General features: G+C 44.2%; 1 protein-coding gene across 1 annotated transcript in view; it reads right to left on the bottom strand.

The window, feature by feature from the left end:
* The window catches only part of LOC121286167 (semaphorin-3E-like), a 214,951-nt gene that overhangs the window by 37,700 nt on the left and 158,520 nt on the right, over positions 1-18,731 (bottom strand). The window contains exon 10 of the mRNA XM_041203146.1: positions 14,538-14,682. Within this exon, the coding sequence (XP_041059080.1) occupies positions 14,538-14,682 (145 nt within the window). The remainder of the gene's footprint in view (positions 1-14,537; positions 14,683-18,731) is intronic.

Here is an 18,731-nt window from a genome sequence, read left to right as displayed (position 1 = left end):
AAAAAACACAATAATACTTAAACACAAGAATGACTTCACACAGTAAATATTACTTATAACTCCATAGGTTCTTAACTTAACTACCCTCAGAGCTATCTTTCCACTCTTCTGTTCAGCAACTATCCTTATAGATTTCAAAATCTATAGAATTCTGGTCAATTTTACCGTTTTGCGCCTTTGTCCTTGGGGTGTCCTCTGAAGCTGACAGTAACTGGTTCTTCCAGTCTGCCTTGTTCACACTGTCTTCTGGGAGATCTAAACAGCTACTCCTCTCACATAATCTTCAGTATTTCCTTAAATGCGTTCCTTCCCTTTGATCTCTCTATTGTTTCAAACAGTCTCTTCAGAAATGCTTCCTTCCCAGAGTTGATTAGACTCTTCTTTAATTTAGCTGTTAGGTTTTTTAAAAAACTAAACTTACCCTATCATGGCCTTACTTACTTACACCTTTTTATAATCTGCATACATCCCCCGACATGAAGACATTAATATCCATATTGTTATTGGAAATTATTTTTTAAACTCGAGGTTAGTGGTGTCTGTGTCTATATGTGTGTATGAGCAGAATGTTGCCCTTGTCAGGTGGGCGCGATGATGGAGTGGAGTCTGCTGCCAGTGATTGATGCCTGAAGGTGATTTCTGGCAGGACAATTACAGCCCACCCAGCGTGAAAGCTGGCTCGAGAGCCGCTAAGTAGGGGCAGCGGGTGCCGGGGGCCTGTCGTCTGCCGGGTCCAATGGCGACCCGGAGGCTGATTCAATGGCAGTGCAAGTAGCCCCAGGGAGACAGCAGTGACATGGCTGTGACCCAGGAAGGAGAACTCATGCAGGAAGTGAGGTCAGCGGGGCATCAGCACCGCATTTCTCCGACGAGTGCCTCGCTGCCCTCCTGGAGCAGGTGGCTGCCAGAAGGGACACCCTTGTCCCCAGAGAGGAGAGGGAGAGGCTACAGCGCCTCACCAAGAGGGCATGGGAGGAGGTATCAGCCCAAGTGAGCAGCCACAATATGGTGCAGCGCACTTGGTTCCAGTGCCGGAAGCGCTTCAATGACCCGCTGCTTTCAGGGAGGGTGAGTACCATGTTGGCATGGGCCAGTGTGGAGAAGTGTTACAGGCTAGCTGTCCTCCTCGTGCAGCTCAAGGTTGCAAGAACCTGACTGCCAACTGTCAATGACACCTGAGCGGGCCGACGGGGTGAGCCCTGGCTGCTTGGACTGTGTGCCTTGGAGCTCGAGGGCCACAACTTGCCCTGTGAGCTGTTCCTTAGGTGGGGTTGGCCAGGCTGCAATGGTGCTGCAGGTAGAGAGTGGACTCATCAATGCTCCTCTGTCCTTTCAGGAGAACACATCTCATAAGAGTATTGAGAGGTCGCGGGCTGGCGCGGACACCCACACCTCCTCATCCTCTCCTGCTAGAAGAAGGAAGCCTTGGAGCCTGAGAGGCATCACGCACCTCAGTCAACTGGTAAGAGTGCAGTGCACTGAGGTAAGAATCTTGGCTTATGCAACTATTATAGTGCACTCTCTTCATTGATGTGAGCCTTGAACCTGGAGCCCCCAATGATCATTGAAAGATGAGGGCACCATGATGCAGTTTTCCATTGTCTGACCAGGGTGCCTGGCATGTTCAGTGGCAGTGTGATGACTTTAATTAATGACATGTTCTTCTTTGTCATGAAGATATTAATGTATATAATGGTATTGTAAATTATTTTAAATTAGACTTGTAGTAGGGTCTGTGAGTGTGTGTGTGTATGTGTGTGTGTGTCTTAGCTGGATTCAAGCCAGTCTGAGTGCTTTGATGTATAATAGTTTTGAGATGTTAAACCATAAGGTAGAGGGTACATTTATATTTTGTTGAATAAACCATTCAAAGACTGGGGGTGAAATCTTGCACCAAGCTAGGAGAGGCCAAGGAAGATGTTTATATAACAAATAAAATTGGTACTTTGAAAGGGGTTTTATTGTTAGAAGAGGTGGAGTTTGAAGGACCTGGTGATACAATGAGAATTTGCATTCAAAGGGAAGGCTAGATATATACAGAAGAGTTTTGTGTGGGAGTCAGAGGCATGCAGCCTGTAAGCCTACAACTGTGTGAAGGAACCAAACTGGAAGGAACCTCGTTTTGAATTTGGAAGATAAAATGTGTTTTGCCTGGTGTCTGTTTCAAGTCTATGGGTTATTGTTGGCTTGGTGAAGATTTGCCTGGGAGTGATTAATTTGGGGATTTGTTTACAAGTTATTATGGTAGCAATTTGTAGACATGTGTATGTATTTAATCTGTTGTAAAATTAATAAATGTTTAATTTAATTTATATAAAAAAATTTCTGGAGGCTTGGTGGCTTCATTTCTGGATTCAGAGTTGTATCTCAAATGTACCAATTGAAAATATAAGTTGTTTAAAGTTTCCCTCTGGGGTTTTAAATAACTCAGCCTTTACCAACTGCTGTGTCATAACATTCTTCTCCCTTTTAGGTTCACCAGCAGTCGTTCACGCCCAGCATACTGAGGCTCACCCTTGACCCCGGAGGACCATCATGCTCCCCATGTACCTGCATCACATCCTCTCTCTCAAGCAGGCACCAGTGCAGATACCAACACCTCAGTGGGCATTAGATTGCCATCCAGTATCTCAGTGCACAATGGTGAGGGCACTTCACACTCACTTGAGGCGCAGGCAGAAGCAGAGAGTGCCCAGGTTGCTGGTAGTCGGAGTTCTGCTGATGACCAGGGCAATGCTCAGTCAAAGGCTGATGATGAGCCTTTGGAGTCGTCCATTAGGCAGCAGATGCTGGATGCCCAACAGGGTGTGCAGGAGGATCTGGCGGAGATCATGAGGGTCTGCGTGCCATGGTCTCCATTTTAGAGGAGTCCCTGCGGAGCATGAACACTGAGTTGAGCCTCATGGCCATGCACTATGCCTCCCCCATGGAGACAGTGGTGACTCTCATGTAGAGGCTACTCCAGGGACAGAATCAGGGGCCCCTCAGGTTGCGCTCAGACCTGCAAAGCTGCACACAGGCAATGACCTCAGCTGGTCAGTGTCAGTGTGGGAGATGGATTGGGCACCCAGTATCCCAGCTAGATGCCCATCCATCAATGGTGAGCGGGGAGGTCCAAAGTGACATCACGTTGGCGCACGGGCTGCTTATCATCTCTGCGGGTTCCTCTCAGGGCGCTCCGGATGATGACAGCAGCTCCTCTGCCCCTCTGCCAGTGACCGCGGTATCTGATGAGGCTGCGGTGACTGGGGCAATGCCAGCCATGGCACTGGCCACTTCCTCCCAGGTGGAGACAGCACAGGTTCCACTGGCCAGAGGACACCCATCAAGGTCATCAAGGCCGACAGGACAGCAGAGTGAGCAGGCTGTCTCCAATACCAGTGCCAGTGAGGGGTGAGCGCCTAGATGTAGCACCTGTAAATGTAATTTTAAAGCACTTCAAGCACAAGAGGGATTGGTCATGGGTGATCTTTTGTTCCCCCATTTGTCTTCCATTTTTTAAAGGTGTGATTACCAACACTGATTACTGTTCAGTTCATGAACCTGTGAGTTCCAACATTAACTGACATTTGATTTTGTGTTATTGGCTTGAGAATGCTTCATTTGTTCTGTAGGTGCAGGGTAGGATAAGTATTTAATTCTGGATGTGTGTCTCTTGAAATCTTATTGCACAGGCACTGAGTGTATCTTGGTGACCAATGAAATGCTCCTCTCTGGGATCTAGACAGCAGCTCTGGCATGAGGTGATGGTTCTTATTTGGTATCCTAGCTGAAGGAGCATTGGATCAATGCATCCCTGGTGACCCTGCCTCCCTGAAGGTTACTCAGGTCTTCCTCCACACCCTCAGTGTGCTCCTCACTGTGCTCATCCTCGGTCTCACTACTGCACTCATTCTCTATGGCCTGTGGAGCTGCATCAACATCTTCTTCCTCCACTGGGTCCCCTATTGTCGGTGCCAGATTGTGGAGAGTGCAGCATGCAATCACTTCAGTGACACACGATCTGGGAGGTATTGTAGTGCTCCCCCCAAATGGTCCAGGCAACAAAGTGTATCTGGAAAAGATCTATGGCTCTCTCTATCACAGCCCTTGTGGAGCCCTGGCTCCTATTGTACCGCTGCTCAGCTTCTGTTCTTGGATGGTGGAGAGGGGTCATGAGCCACCTTCTGAGGGGATAGCCCTTGTCACCCAGCAGCCATCCATCCAGCCGGGCTGGAGAACTGAAGAGCCCCGGCACCTGGGAGTGTCTGAGGATGTAGGTGTTGTGGGAGCTGCCTGGGTACCTTGCACAGACTTGTAGAATCAGCATCCTGTGATCACACACTATCTGCACATTCATGGAGTGGAAGCCCTTCCTGACGAAGGCACCGGGCTCACCTGCTGGTGCCTTGATGGCCACATGTGTACAGTCTATAGCACCCTGGACACGGGGGAAGCCAGCAATGGCCACGAAGCCTCTGGCTCGCTCAGCCTGGCTGGCCTCATCTATATGGTAAAGAATAAAGGCCAGCACCTGCCTGAACAGAGCTTCTGTCACCAGTTTGATGCAACTGTTGACAGCTGATTGGGACACTCCACAAAGATCCCCCACTGAGCCCTGGAAAGAGCAAGAGGCATAGGAGTTGAGGCCATTGTGACCTTCAGAGTCACTGGCATGGGGTGTCCACCCACACAGTCAGAGCTGATCTCAGGCCCAATCATCTGACAAATGGAAGTCATGGCCTCCCTTGAGAGGCGGAGCCTCCTTTGGCATTGCACCTCTGACATATTGAGATAGCTGCATTGCTGCCTATGAACCCTGGCAGCAGGATAGTGGCGTCTTCTGCAACCCCTTCTGCCTTGGACTACCTGCTGACCCTGCGCCCCTTGTGCCTGCGTCTCTCCTCCCACAGGTCCCTCCCCTGGAGGCTGTATTGGGACACCTGCCTCCTCTCCCTTCTGCCCCTCTCTTCCTCCTCAGAGGAGGTGCCACAATCCCTATTACCAGGGTAAGAAAAGGCTGTCTGATACCTGGAAGGGTCCACATGGCCTGAATATTCCAGAGGTCTGGAAGACACCAATGAGTCCTGAAATTACGTGTAGAAATGCTCAGAATGATGCTCAGAACAGAGATAAAGCTGTCCAGTTCAAATAAGCAACCAGCAGCAAGCTATCTCCAAAACTCAGATGAGAAATCACATGGGCAATGTTAAATCACTGACAATTGGGTGTCAAGGGCTTTAACTGGCCTCTTAATTAATGGTCAATGCGGCTCTGTCTCCAGCATGCGCCCATCAAGTGAAATATCGTGGAAGAACGCGTTGACATCGGGACACTTGCCTGACATCAACGCACGTCATTTCATGCTTGAGCAGGTCAAGTTTGCACCTGAAAGGAACTCATTTTGAAAGTGACTGTCCAGGGTGTGCTCTGCCAGGTGTCTCTTTAAATCTATGAATTTTACTGTTGCCTTAACTGGGTGTAACTGAGTGTCAGATTAATTAGGGGATTTTTGTAGTTATTATAGTAGTAATTTTGTAGATATATGTATGTGCTTGTATTTCTCTTGTATTAATAAATGTTTAATTTAGTTTTATAAAAAACCTCTTGAGGCTCGGTGGTCTTATTACTACTGAATTCAAAGCCTGCAAGTCGAAACATACAAATTGCAAAAATGGATCATGACAGTGGTTTCAAGGTTCCCTCTAGGAATTGAGAAACTCAGCCTTTAGCACCAGCTGTGTCATGATACCCCCTTTGAACTAAAACAACTCAATTCAAATCTACTACAGCTATTGTTTTAAAACACTGATTGAAGTTCCTCTTGGTTCATTAACATAACAAAACCACTTCTTACTGTTTAGACTCTTGCAGTCACTCTGGCTCTTACTCCAATTACCGCAGTTACAAACTCCCAACAGCCTGTCGCCCAGTACATAGGGCAAAGTCTTCTGTTCGGCAAGCGAGAGTTGGGGCCCGCTCGCTGACATGTAAAATGTTGCGGGGATATGTTGGGCGTGTGTCCCGACCTCACCCTGTGTCATTTAGATATTCAGTTTGGCGGGTGCGCAGCCTGAACACTCAAAGGCCTAGTAAGGCCATTAAAAAAGTAATTAACATAGTTAATGGACCTGCTCATCCAACCTTAAGCTTGATGGGCAGGCCAAGGGCCCAGGCAGGCTTCTGAAAAAACATGAAACCTCACCCACAGTGAGGGTATTAAATTTTTTTATAAAATGTTTATATAAAAGAAATTGACATGTCCCAGCTCATGTGACAGTGGCACGTGAGTGGAGATGTCAGTCATTTGTTTCCCCTTCTTTACTGAAATTTTCAAACCTGAGCTGATCTCCCTGAGGCAGCACTTAGCCTCAGGGAGATCCCTGCGCTCCTTAGTGTGCACGCATGAAAGAGAAAGAGATTCCCTGGCTCAGGGAATCCTGCACCCTCCCCCCCACCCGAACAGGGAGCGCATAGCACTTCCTGATGGATGTCACGCTGGGTGGGCCTTAATTGGCCCGCCCATGTAAAATGGCGGCACGCTCCCGATTGGGGGCACCAATCGGGAACCCGCCTGCCCACGCCCGCTCCTGCACAACCCCCCCGACGGTGGGGGGGGGGGGGCGGGTGGGGGGAGATCCTGCTCATAGGAAGTATGACAGGGTTATTAACAGAAGAAAAATATTACAATTTCTTGTTTTCTTGACATATGTCCAACTAGAATGTACAGATGAAGAATCAAATTTGATTGAAGTAACACAAGATTTGACTGATAAACTGCTTCAAAACAAAACAGCACGTTCCAGTTATGCATTGTAATGCAGTAGACATTCAAGTCGCGCCACAGAATGTCATTATGAGAGATGCACTGTCTCTTTTCAAATGGGCCCATTAGTCAATGCTGCTATTTCAGAATCAAACACTTTATGCTGTTGTGATGAGCTTAGAATTGAAACTGTAGGGCTCCTAATGGTTCACTGGGCAAATACTAAGTAGGTAGATGCTGAGAGCTAAGAGCAAAAGGGCCCAGATTTCAGAGTTGTACAGCATGGAAACAGGCCCTTCAGCCCATCATATCTGTGCTAGCCATCAAGAACTTATCTATTCTCATCCCATTTTCCAGCACTCAGTCCGTAGCCCTGTATGCTATGGCATTTCAAGTGCTCATCTAAATACTTCTTAAATATTGCGAGGGTTCCTGCCTCTACCACCTCCTCAGGCAGTGTGTTCCAGATTCCAACCACCCTCTGAGTGAAAAGATTATTCCTCAAATCCTCTCTAAGCCTCCTGCCCCTTACCTTAAATCTATGCTCACTGTTTATTGACTCCTCCACTAAGGTTTCTTTCTATCTACCCTATCTGTGCCCCTCATAATTTTCTATACCTCTATCAGTCCCCCCTCAGCCTTCTCTGCTCTAGGGTAAACAACCCAAGCCTACCTGATTCTCACTGCCTGGCGAGTTAGCATAGCCAAACCATGCGAGCAGTTACAGTACGGCAATCAGTCTCTCTGGTTTAAAAAGGGTGTAAACAAACTGGCTTTGAGTTTTTGCACCTGATTTCTACACAATAATCCACACTGAAATCCTTGCAAGTTGAATGATCACAAGTTGCTATGTGTTCAAGGTATTTTTATATTGCACAACACCAATGTTTACTACTTCTGGCTCCCGACATCTGAATTTCACACAAGCCAGCTCCTACTCTCAAATGAATTTGTTGAGATTTGTTGTATTTAATGGTCAGTAAGAGCAGGTAAAAATGAATCTTCCAGGCCTTAACCTGTCCTGACAAGTGCAGCTTCTCAAAACTCATACAATATAAATGCAGGGCTAGGGGAAATTGAGAAGTAACATTGACGAAGACCTGCCTATGGTAACCTTCACACTGAACAATGCTTAATTATAAAAGAGAAACATTACAGGGCCTGTGCTGTGAATGATCTGAAGCTGTTGAAAGTACCTCCCTGAAGCCCATAATTTCATGGTGACTATGCATCTCAAAAGCATTATATTTTGTTTTCTGGAATGGAGAGAATATGGTTAAATAAGCTCCCATTTCATTTGTGGGATCAGGCCCAAACTGACAGAGTGATAGCCTCTCTTTGGATGGCTGTTTAAACATCAAAATGAAGTGTTTGGGCATTGCAATGAAATTCCCAGCAGATGTAAGCATTTGAAACAAACAAATTTATTTCCGTTAATTATAACTATTGTATGAGAAATGGCCATGTAGCGATGGCATCCTGGGGTAAGCAGTCTTTTGATGTTTGGGTTCAGTCATAACTGAGAAAAGGGTTGGTAAATTTTGGGGGTGAACTGAGGTATAAATGGAGGATGGCCACTTAGCTGAGGCACTGGAGGGTGCCTGCTGATTGTCAACCTGCATCACCTCAAATCTGGGCCTGCAGAGGGAGGGCAGGAACCAATAAATTGGACTAGGACTAAGTGACAACAGGATTTATTAGAGGGGATAATGCAATTTATCTCCTCAGTGTAAAGGGTGTTAATAGTTCTGCAGAAGGAAAGATTTGCACTGACAGACCACTCCCAGCATTCCTGGAATAGGGACATGGTGGACCAGATGCAAGGCAGGGTCTCATTGCACTAACTAATGTTTCTAAATTCCCAGCTTCAGAATAGTGTCAGTGTACATTAACAGGACATTCTCATTATTCACATGCTCTATCCTAGTCATCCTTTCTCGTACAATAGTTACAATTAACGGAAATAAATTTGTTTGTTTCAATTGCTTACATCTGCTGGGAATTTCATTGCAATGCCCAAACACTTCATTTTGATGTTTAAACAGCCATCCAAAGAGAGGCTATCACTCTGTCAGTTTGGGCCTGATCCCACAAATGAAATGGGAGCTTATTTAACCATATTCTCTCCATTCCAGAAAACAAAATATAATGCTTTTGAGATGCATAGTCACCATGAAATTATGGGCTTCAGGGAGGTACTTTAAACAGCTTCAGATCATTCACAGCACAGGTCCTGTAATGTTTCTCTTTTATAATTAAGCATTGTTCAGTGTGAAGGTTACCATAGGCAGGTCTTCGTCAATGTTACTTCTCAATTTCCCCTAGCCCTGCATTTATATTGTATGAGTTTTGAGAAGCTGCACTTGTCAGGACAGGTTAAGGCCTGGAAGATTCATTTTTACCTGCTCTTACTGACCATTAAATACAACAAAGCTCAACAAGTTTATTTGAGAGTAGGAGCTGGCTTGTGTGAAATTCAGATGTCGGGAGCCAGAAGTAATAAACATTGGTGTTGTGCAATATAAAAACACCTTGAACACATAGCAACTTGTGATCATTCAATCCTGCTTCTCCCCACATCTTCTGGGAGAAGGGCCAGGCTCCACTTGACACCTTTCACAGTGATAGTGAAGGTCAAAACCCTGGGAGAGCAGGGGAATTAAGACAACATCTAGCATTGAGTGACACCCTGTCACTGTACTGCTGCAGAGAGAGTTATGTTTGAAGAAGCAAAAGTAATGTTTGTGTTGAACAAAAAATGGAAATTTCAGAGTCAAGGACATGCCTGATTATAGAATAGAAACACTGATCAATAGTGATACACTTAAAAGCAGAAAATTTATAATTGTGGTGGCATTGTGGTATTGTCACTGGACCAGTCATCCAGAGGCCCAGGGTAATGCTCTGGGGGCCAGGGTTCAAATCCCACCACAGCAGATGTTGGAATTTGAATTCAATAAAAATCTGGAATTATAAGTCTAATGATGACCATGAAACCCATCTGGATCACTAATGCCCTTTAGGGAAGGGAATCTGCCGTCCCTTACCTGGTCTGGCCTACATGTGACTCCAGACCCACAGCAATGTGGTTGACTCTTAAATGCCCTCTGAAATGCTTGAGCAAGCCACTCAGTTGTATCAAATGACTACAAAGTCTATAAGGACTGAAACCGGACGTAGCACCCAGAATCAACCTGGGACCTGGAAATGACAACGGCAAACTCAGCTCTGTCGACCCTGCAAAGTGCACCCTTCTAACATCTGGGAGCAAGTGCCAATATTGGGAGAGCTGTCCCACAGACTAGTCAAGCAACAGCCTGACATAGCCATAATCATGGAATCATATCCTACAGATAATGTCCCAGACCCCACCATCACTATCCCTGGGTATGTCCAGTCCCACCGGCAGGACATACCCAGCAGAGGCGGCAGCACAGTGGTATACAGTCGGGAGGGGATTGCCCTGGGGGTCCTCAACATTGACTCCAGACCCCATGAAACCTAAGGGCATCAGGTCAACCATGAACAAGGACACCTCCGTCTGATTATCACGTACTGCTGTCCCGATGAATCAGTGCTCCTCTGTGGTGAACACCACTTGGAGGAAGCACTGAGGGTGGCAAGGGCCCAGAATGTTCTCTAGGCGGGGGAATTCAATGTCCATCACCAAGAGTGGCTCGGTAGCAACACTACTGACCAAGCTGGTCGAATCCTAAATGCCATAGCTGCTAGACTGGGTCAGCAGCAGGTGGTGAGGGAACCAACAAGAGGGAAAAATATACTTGACTTCATCTTCACCAACTTGTCTGCCGCAGATGCATCTGCCCATGACATTATTGGTAGAGGTGACCACCACACAGTCCCGTCTTCACATTGAGGATACCCTCCATTTTGTTGTGTGGCACTATGACTGTGATAAATGGGATAGATTTTGAACAAATTTAGCAACTCAAAACTGGGCATCCACGAGTCACTTTGGGCATCAGCAGTAGCAGAATTGTACTCGAACACAATCTGTAACCTCATGGCCCAGCATATCTCCCACTCTACCATTACCATCAAGCCAGGGGATCAACCTTCGTTCAATGAAGAGTGCAGGAGGGCATGCCAGGAGCAGCACTAGGCATACCTAAAAATAAGTTGTGAAGCTACAACACTTGCATGCCTAACATTGAAAGCAGCAAGTGATAGACAGGGCTAAGTGATTCTACAACCAAAGGTTCAGAGTTAGGCTCTGCTGTCCTGTCACATTTCTGTTGTGAATGGTGGTGGACAATTAAACAACTCACTGGAGGAGGAGCATGTTTTCCCTGGTAACTTTCTTGTTAAGTGCAATGTCCGACATCGATAACTGTTCTGCAGTTGTCATTGGGCCTTTCTTTCAGGCAAAGGTTACACTGAGTATACAAAAGTCACCTGTTGCCAGGGGGTGGCCATACATTGCAATGCAGTTGCAGGAACATTGACTAGAATAAATTTTGATTTCATACGACAAATTAATATCTTTTGGAGAAATTGCTTTCCACATAAAGTCTTTTCTGGATAAACACTAAAACCAAATCTGTTATTAGGTTTTCTGACTGGACAGAAACGATCCCAGCCATATCCCGGAGAACTGGCTTGTGTTAAATCTCCCAGTGAGAGCAAATCTGCTTTGGGCGGCTCTCATTAGGATATGTGGACACTCTTACTCATCCTGGATTGCAATCCTTTTGCTTCAACCCTGATTCTAAAACTCAATGCCAGCCAGGACTAACAGTGTTTAAATGAGTGACTGTCAGGAGTATTGTGCAAACTGGGATAATGGTGATCCCAGGTAATGTAGTGAGATCTGACCAAATGTGGACTTGGTGAATGTGTCACCTGGAGTATGTCTTAAGATTAGATATAAGGCAGGAGCTGTGAGGAGGGAAGGAGCAAACAGAACAACCTCTCTCTATTTACTAAATCTTAAAGGATTGAGGAGGATTATACCGAGTTACTGTCAATGTATTAATGCTCGTAAAGCAATAGATAAGTAACTCAGTGAACAAAAACAAAAACAGAATTACCTGGAAAAACTCAGCAGGTCTGGCAGCATCGGCGGAGAAGAAAAGAGTTGACGTTTCGAGTCCTCATGACCCTTCGACATAACTCAGTGAAACATATAACAGTCCATTGGAAGCTCTTGTGCCTTTGGACCTGATTATTATGGAGAGAGCCCTCTCGTGGTTCCAATAAATTTCCAAAAAAGCATCCTTTGTATTATAGAGAAAAAAAACTTCTGCCACCAGAGAAATAGTGAATTAACTGGGACCTCAGGAAAGGAGTTTCTCTGTCACTTCCCTGAGATTTTACGTGTTCATTCCAATTTCCTCAGGCCAATATTCACAGCAAAATTGTACACTTCCTTTGGAAGAGGTGTACAATTTTGCTAGGAATGCTGGTCAGTGCAATTTCCCATGTGGAATTTTTACTCCACAACACATATTGAGAAATTAAACCTTGCCCCAATCTCCCACCCAAGTAATTAAAACAGGGTTGAGAAAACATGAATGGCACACCCATGACCACAGGTTTCTGCTCACTCTGGCTTTACACTTTTATTTAGCACATTTTAGGAGTGAAGTATGGGGACATTAGTTGATGTGAAGATTTTAATGTGCAGGTTAGTCATGGTTTTTAGCAGAGAGTTAACAACAATAACATGATTTTTATCTGAAGCTCTTTGACATATATTTAGGGTATTATGTATTTTAGGATTTTACTCAAATAATTCTTGGGAGTAATGATACAAATCCTTTATCAATGTGGACTTGCAATTCTCTTCCCTGAACTCTAAATCTGTTATATTTGAAAATGTTTGCGTGGTTTCAATAATAAGAAGGCAAGTGTCAATGAGAAAGTGACAAAAATGTTCTTTTGGGCAACAGTGCATTTCCCTTCAGAGTCATCCAGTGATTTCATGGAGCTATCTATAGTACACCTTTTGATCACTGATATTGGACTGTTACTATGGTTACCGGCATAGCCTATCAATCCTCCCCATTTACGTCATCAGTGTATGACACTATCTGGGTGAAAATGACAATAAGCAATATTACCTCTAAAATATTGTGTAAGATATGCAGGGCAATGGTTACTATTACCAGGAACAACTTTACTCAAAGATTAAATGGATATACCACTGGTATGAATGATTTGTGTATTTTTTACCAAAATTTTTTTCTCCACAGATTATCAGACTCCCTGTTTTAAGGCAATTATCTCCTATCACCGGCAGCACCTTCCAAACCCATGACCTCTACCATCTAGAAGGACAAGGGCAGCAAGTACATGGGAACACCACCACCTGCAAGTTCTCCTCCAAGCCACTCACCATCCTGACTTGGAAATATATCACCGTTACTTCACTGTTGCTAGGTCACAATTCTGGAACTCCCTTCCTAACAGCACTGTGGGTGTACCTACACCACATGGACTGCAGCAGCTCAAGAAGGTAACTCACCAACACCTTCTCAAGGGCAACTAGGGATGGACAATAAATGATGGCCCAGCCAGCGAAGCCCACATCCCATGAAAGAATTTTTAAAACAGAAACTTCAGCTTAGAGAACAATGAATGACTCCAGTCCCAGTTATTTTGAGAACCTATCCCCTTCTTTTCCAACATCCAATATTGGATAAACAGAAATTTCCTCTAATTAATTATTGGGAAGATTGCAGTCATTGTTTTTGGTCCCCACTGAATTCCATTCCTTAGCTACTGACTCTATCCCTCTCCCTGGTAACAGTCTGAGATTAAGCCAGACTGTCCACAACCTTTGGTATCACATTTGATCCCAAGATGAGTTTCCGGCTTCGTATTTGTGCTATCACTATGACTGTCTACATCTACCTTCCTAACTTGACCTGTCTTCACCCCTTCATCCACCTCCGTAACATCACCCAACTTTGCCACTCTCTCATCTCTGCTTGACTCTTACAAAACACTCCTGGCTGAATTCCCATATTCTCCCCTCCATAAACTTGTGATCATGCAAGGGTTTGCTGCAGTGTCTTAGCTCACACTAAGTCCCATTCTCCTATTACCTCTGCTCGCTGACCAATCCTGGTCCATGACATCCTTATTATAAAATTCTCATCCTTGTTTTCAAATCTCGCCATGGTCTGACCACTAGCTATCTCTGTAATCTCCTACAGCTCCCCAGACCTCCAAGGCATCTGTGATCCTCTAATTCTGGCCTCTTGAGCATTCCTGATTTTAATCAATCAACCATTGGTGCAAGTGCCTTCAGTTGCCTTGGCCCCAAATTCTTGAATATCGTCCCTATGCCTCTCTGCCTCTCTATCTCACTTTCTTCCTTTAAGATATTTCTTAAAACTTGCCTCTTTGACCAAACTTTTGGTCATCTGACTTAATATTGCCTTATGTGGCTCAGTGGTCATATTTTGTTTTAAAATGCTCCTATGAAGTGCCTTAAGGTGTTTTATTTCCTTAGAGGTGCTATATAAGTTGTTGTAAGGTATATGAGACTAGCCCTTGGTACACACTCATTTAAGGCTTCTACTTGGTATCTCCCAAAGCTCAGACTGGGAATCAATTATGGAGAGTCAAACACACAGACCTGTGCTTTACTACTCCAGGACACAATATGCTGGCTTCCTAATTTACTTCTATTGTCAGTTCAGGTATTACAGTACATTAGTAAAGAGCTAAACTTTAACCTCTTTAGATTGACATATGCATGAAATGTTTATGGGTAAATATTATTCGTACATAAAATATTTGCTTTAGTGTAAAATGTACTTACACAGCCTGGTCTTGGGTAAGGCACTTTACCCTCATAAGCTGCCCAGTGATATTCAGGCCCCTCTTTATGTGCGTAGGGTCCATTGAATGCTTCTCGGATAGCGGACATGTGGTATACACATACAGCAAACCCCTGGAATACATTGCTGTAAAATACAGATTCAGATAACAAATTATCAATGAGTTAATACAACAGTTAGTCTTTCATTATCAATTTACATCTCAAGACTTGCATTTTTGTCATGACTTTCATGGCGTCTGGATCTAAAGCATGTCACAATCAATGACACACTTTTGAAATTTACTCATTGCTGTAATGAAAGAAACATGGAAGCCAATTTGTACACAGCAAGATTCCACAAATGCAAGTCTATCTTAATGTGCATTTACAAGTATAAGATTTCTCTATTACTCTGTCTAAGATATTTAGTTTGGGTGTTGCCAGATGTCCACATTACTTTACAAATGCTTTATTATTCTGTGGTAATATATGGGTTTCTGCACGATATTCCTCTCACACTAAGCTTCAAGTGTCCGCTGGGTAGCTGGTTAAGAGGTGTAGGGAGAGATAAGGAGGACCAACCCAGGCAAACTCTCACCCCTTTCTGATGACTGGTGATTGAGAGGCATTGGCAGAAGCATGGGACATATTTGACTGCCACTCTTTCCGGCTAGGACACAATGAAATGGCTGAAGTGGGAGAACTAGGTTGACATTAAAAATGGAGCTAAAATATGTTTGCTACTCAAAGAAATAACGAGTCAAGTGTGGATTTGTTTCCTTGGTTTGTTTTATTCTCTTGAAACAACCATAGATGTCAGCATATAAATCGACTTTAAACCTCAAAAAATCCCTCCATACATTGAGTTTAAATGAGAATCACTGGTGTGGTGGGGGTGGTGGCCATCATTGTCACTCACCACACAGGGTCTGCTCTGCGTGGTCGTGTCCTAAACTCCTGCACATCTTCACAACATATCCCGTTTTGCCCGCTTGACCCCCTGCACCAAGTTATAAGGCACCGGTAAGTAAAACATGCATTTTGGGTGAAAATTTGAGGCTGATTACTGATGTGAGTATAGCATGTCATGGCTGAAAACGGGGTAGACTTGTTACAGAACTAACACAGTTGATGAGCAATTTAAGATATTAATTAGCAAATAATTAAGAATGCGGCTCAGTATAAGCAAAACACTGTGTTAGTATTTGCCAAAGTATTTGGATCGTGGCCAGAAAGTCAGCTACTACAGAAGTCCTTGAGATACTTTGATGTTTGAAATATACCATCCACTTGGTATTTTTCTAGACGCCCAAATAGTTCACAAGGCTCTTAACTTTGATAAGAAATTGTTTTTCAAGCTTGTTTTTCTGAGAGACAAAGAGAACAATGAAAGTCTTTTTTGGTCTCTGCTCAAAATTCTATTAAAAAGGACACACAGCTGAGGGACACATTAGTCTGTCATCTTTGCAGACCAACATAGAGTCCTGGGCCTTTCTAGAATCCCCTATTTGAGACAAAGTCACTTCAAAACCTTAAGAAATTATACTGGGTTGTAAGTACGACTATTTTTAAACAGTATGTGCTTCTATATTCAAAGTGTTTATTATGGTGGATTCAAATTTAGAATGTTATCTTAAACATTCTTAAACAGCTTGGCTAGGGGAGTGGCAAGTTCTGGAGCACAAATCTTCAGTACTGTTGCTGGAGTATTGTCAGGGCCCATAGCTTTTGCTGTATCCAGTGTCTTCAGCTGTTACTTGATATCACATGGAGTGAATCAAATTGGCTGAAGACTGGCATCTGCGATGCTGGGGACCTTTGGAGGAGGCCGAGATGGATCATCCACTCGGTACTTCTAGCTGAAGATTGTTGCAAATGCCTTATCTTTTGCACTGATGAGCTGGGCTCCTCCATCATTGAGGACGGGGATATTTGTGGAGCCTCCTCCTCCAGTGAGTTGTTTAATTATCCACCACTATTCACAACTGGATGTGGCAGGACTGCAGAGCTTAGATCTGATCCGTTGGTTGTGGAATCACTTAGCTCTGTCTATCACCTGCTGCTTATGCTAAAAACAAAAAAACTGCGGATGCTGGAGATCCAAAACAAAAACAAAAACAGAATTACCTGGAAAAACTCAGCAGGTCTGGCAGCATCGGCGGAGAAGAAAAGAGTTGACGTTTCGAGTCCTCATGACCCTTCAACAGAACTTGAGTTCGAGTCCAAGAAAGAGTTGAAATATAAGATGGTTTAAGGTGTGTGTGTGGGGGGCGGAGAGAGAGAGAGAGAGAGAGGTGGAGTGGGGGTGTAGTTGTAGGGACAAACACCAGTGATAGAAGCAGATCATCAAAAGATGTCAACAACAATAATACAAAAGAACACATAGGTGTTAAAGTTAAAGTTGGTGATATTATCTAAACAAATGTGCTAATTAAGAATGGATGGTAGGGCACTCAAGGTATAACTCTAGTGGGGGTGGGGAGAGCATAAAAGATGTAAAAAAAAAAAAATAAATATATTTTTTTTCTTTTTCTCTTTTTATAATGGAAATGGGTGGGAAAAGGAAAATCTATATAATTTATTGGGAAAAAAAAGAAAAGGAAGGGGGAAACAGAAAGGGGGTGGGGATGGGGGAGGGAGCTCATGACCTAAAGTTGTTGAATTCAATATTCAGTCCGTAAGACTGTAAAGTCCCTAGTCGGAAGATGAGGAACAACAAAAGTTAGCATGGTGGTAGTGCCACACAACACGATGGAGGGTGTTCTCAATGTGAAGGTGGGACTTTGTCTCCACAACGACTGTGTGGTGGTCACTCCTACCGATACTGTCATGGACAGATGTATCTGCAGCAGGCAGATTGGTAAGGATGAGGTCAAGTGTGTTTTTCCCTCTTGCTGGTTCCCTCATCACCTGCTGCAGACCTAGTCTGGAAGCTATGTCCTTTAGGACTTGACCAGCAGTGTCGCTGGTGAGCCACTCTCAGTGATGGACATTGAAGTCCCCACCCAGAGTACATGTTGCACCCTTGCCACCCTCAGTACTTCCTCCAAGTGATGTTCAACAGAAGAGCTGATTCATCAGCTGACGGAGGGTGATATGTGGTAATCAGCAGGAGGTTTCCTTGCCCATGTTTGGGATGATGCCATGAGACTTCATGGGGTCCAGAGTTGATGTTGAGGACCCCCAGGGCAACTGCCTCCTGACTGTATACCACTGTGCTGGTGGGACATGACATGCCCAGGAATGGTGATGGTGGAGTCTGGGCCATTATCTGTAAGGTATGATTCTGTGAGTATGACTATGTTAGACTGTTGCTTGACTAGTCTGTGAGACAGAACTCCCAATTTTGGCACTAGCCCCCAGATGTTAGTAAGGAGGACCTTGCAGGGTCAACAGGGCTGAGATTGCCATTGTTGTTTCTGGTGCCTAGGTCAATGCTGGGTGGTCCGTCCAGTTTCATTCCTTTTGTGTGCCTTTGTAGCAGTTTGCTACAACTGAGTGGTAGGCTATTTCTGAGTCAACCACAATTGCTGTGTGTCTGGAGTCACATATAGGCCAGGTAAGGACCATGGTGACAGATTTCCTTCCCTAAAGGGCATTAGTGAACCAGATGGGTTTTTACAACAATGGTTTCACAGTCATCATCAGACTTTTAATTCCAGATTTTTACTGGATTCATATTTCACCATCTGCCATGGCGGTATTTGAACCTGGGTCCCCGAATTACTAGTCCAGCGACAATAGCACCATGTAAGCACGTTAAGGATAGCTTTATTATAATATATGCTATCCTCATGTATGAACTGTAATCTATAATTAGTTTTAATAATAAACCTTTATGAAATAAGTATAAAAGAGTTGTAGTCTCACATTTATATCCTCACAAACCCACATATATAATAACAGCATCATAGATTTCTAGGATAGAGTTCTAAGAGCTGACATTGGGAAACTTGACAATAGTTTATTCTGTTATAATATACCTCTATGTATGTTTCATCCTATGATAATTTTACTGGAGTAGAATTTTCTGAGGGAAAGGACCTTTTATTTCAGGACTGAGTCTGTCGCTGATATAGCAGACTATTCTTCCTTAATGATCTGAAATTTCTTTCACTTGAGATTCTAAGCTAACAATAAGATCAAGAGAATCAGTTTTCCTTGCCAGGAAGTAAAGATAGTGGAACCATTAGT

Source organism: Carcharodon carcharias, chromosome 13 (genome assembly GCF_017639515.1).
Source record: "Carcharodon carcharias isolate sCarCar2 chromosome 13, sCarCar2.pri, whole genome shotgun sequence".
Lineage (NCBI taxonomy): Eukaryota > Metazoa > Chordata > Chondrichthyes > Lamniformes > Lamnidae > Carcharodon > Carcharodon carcharias.
This window is presented reverse-complemented; position numbering and strand designations above follow the sequence as displayed.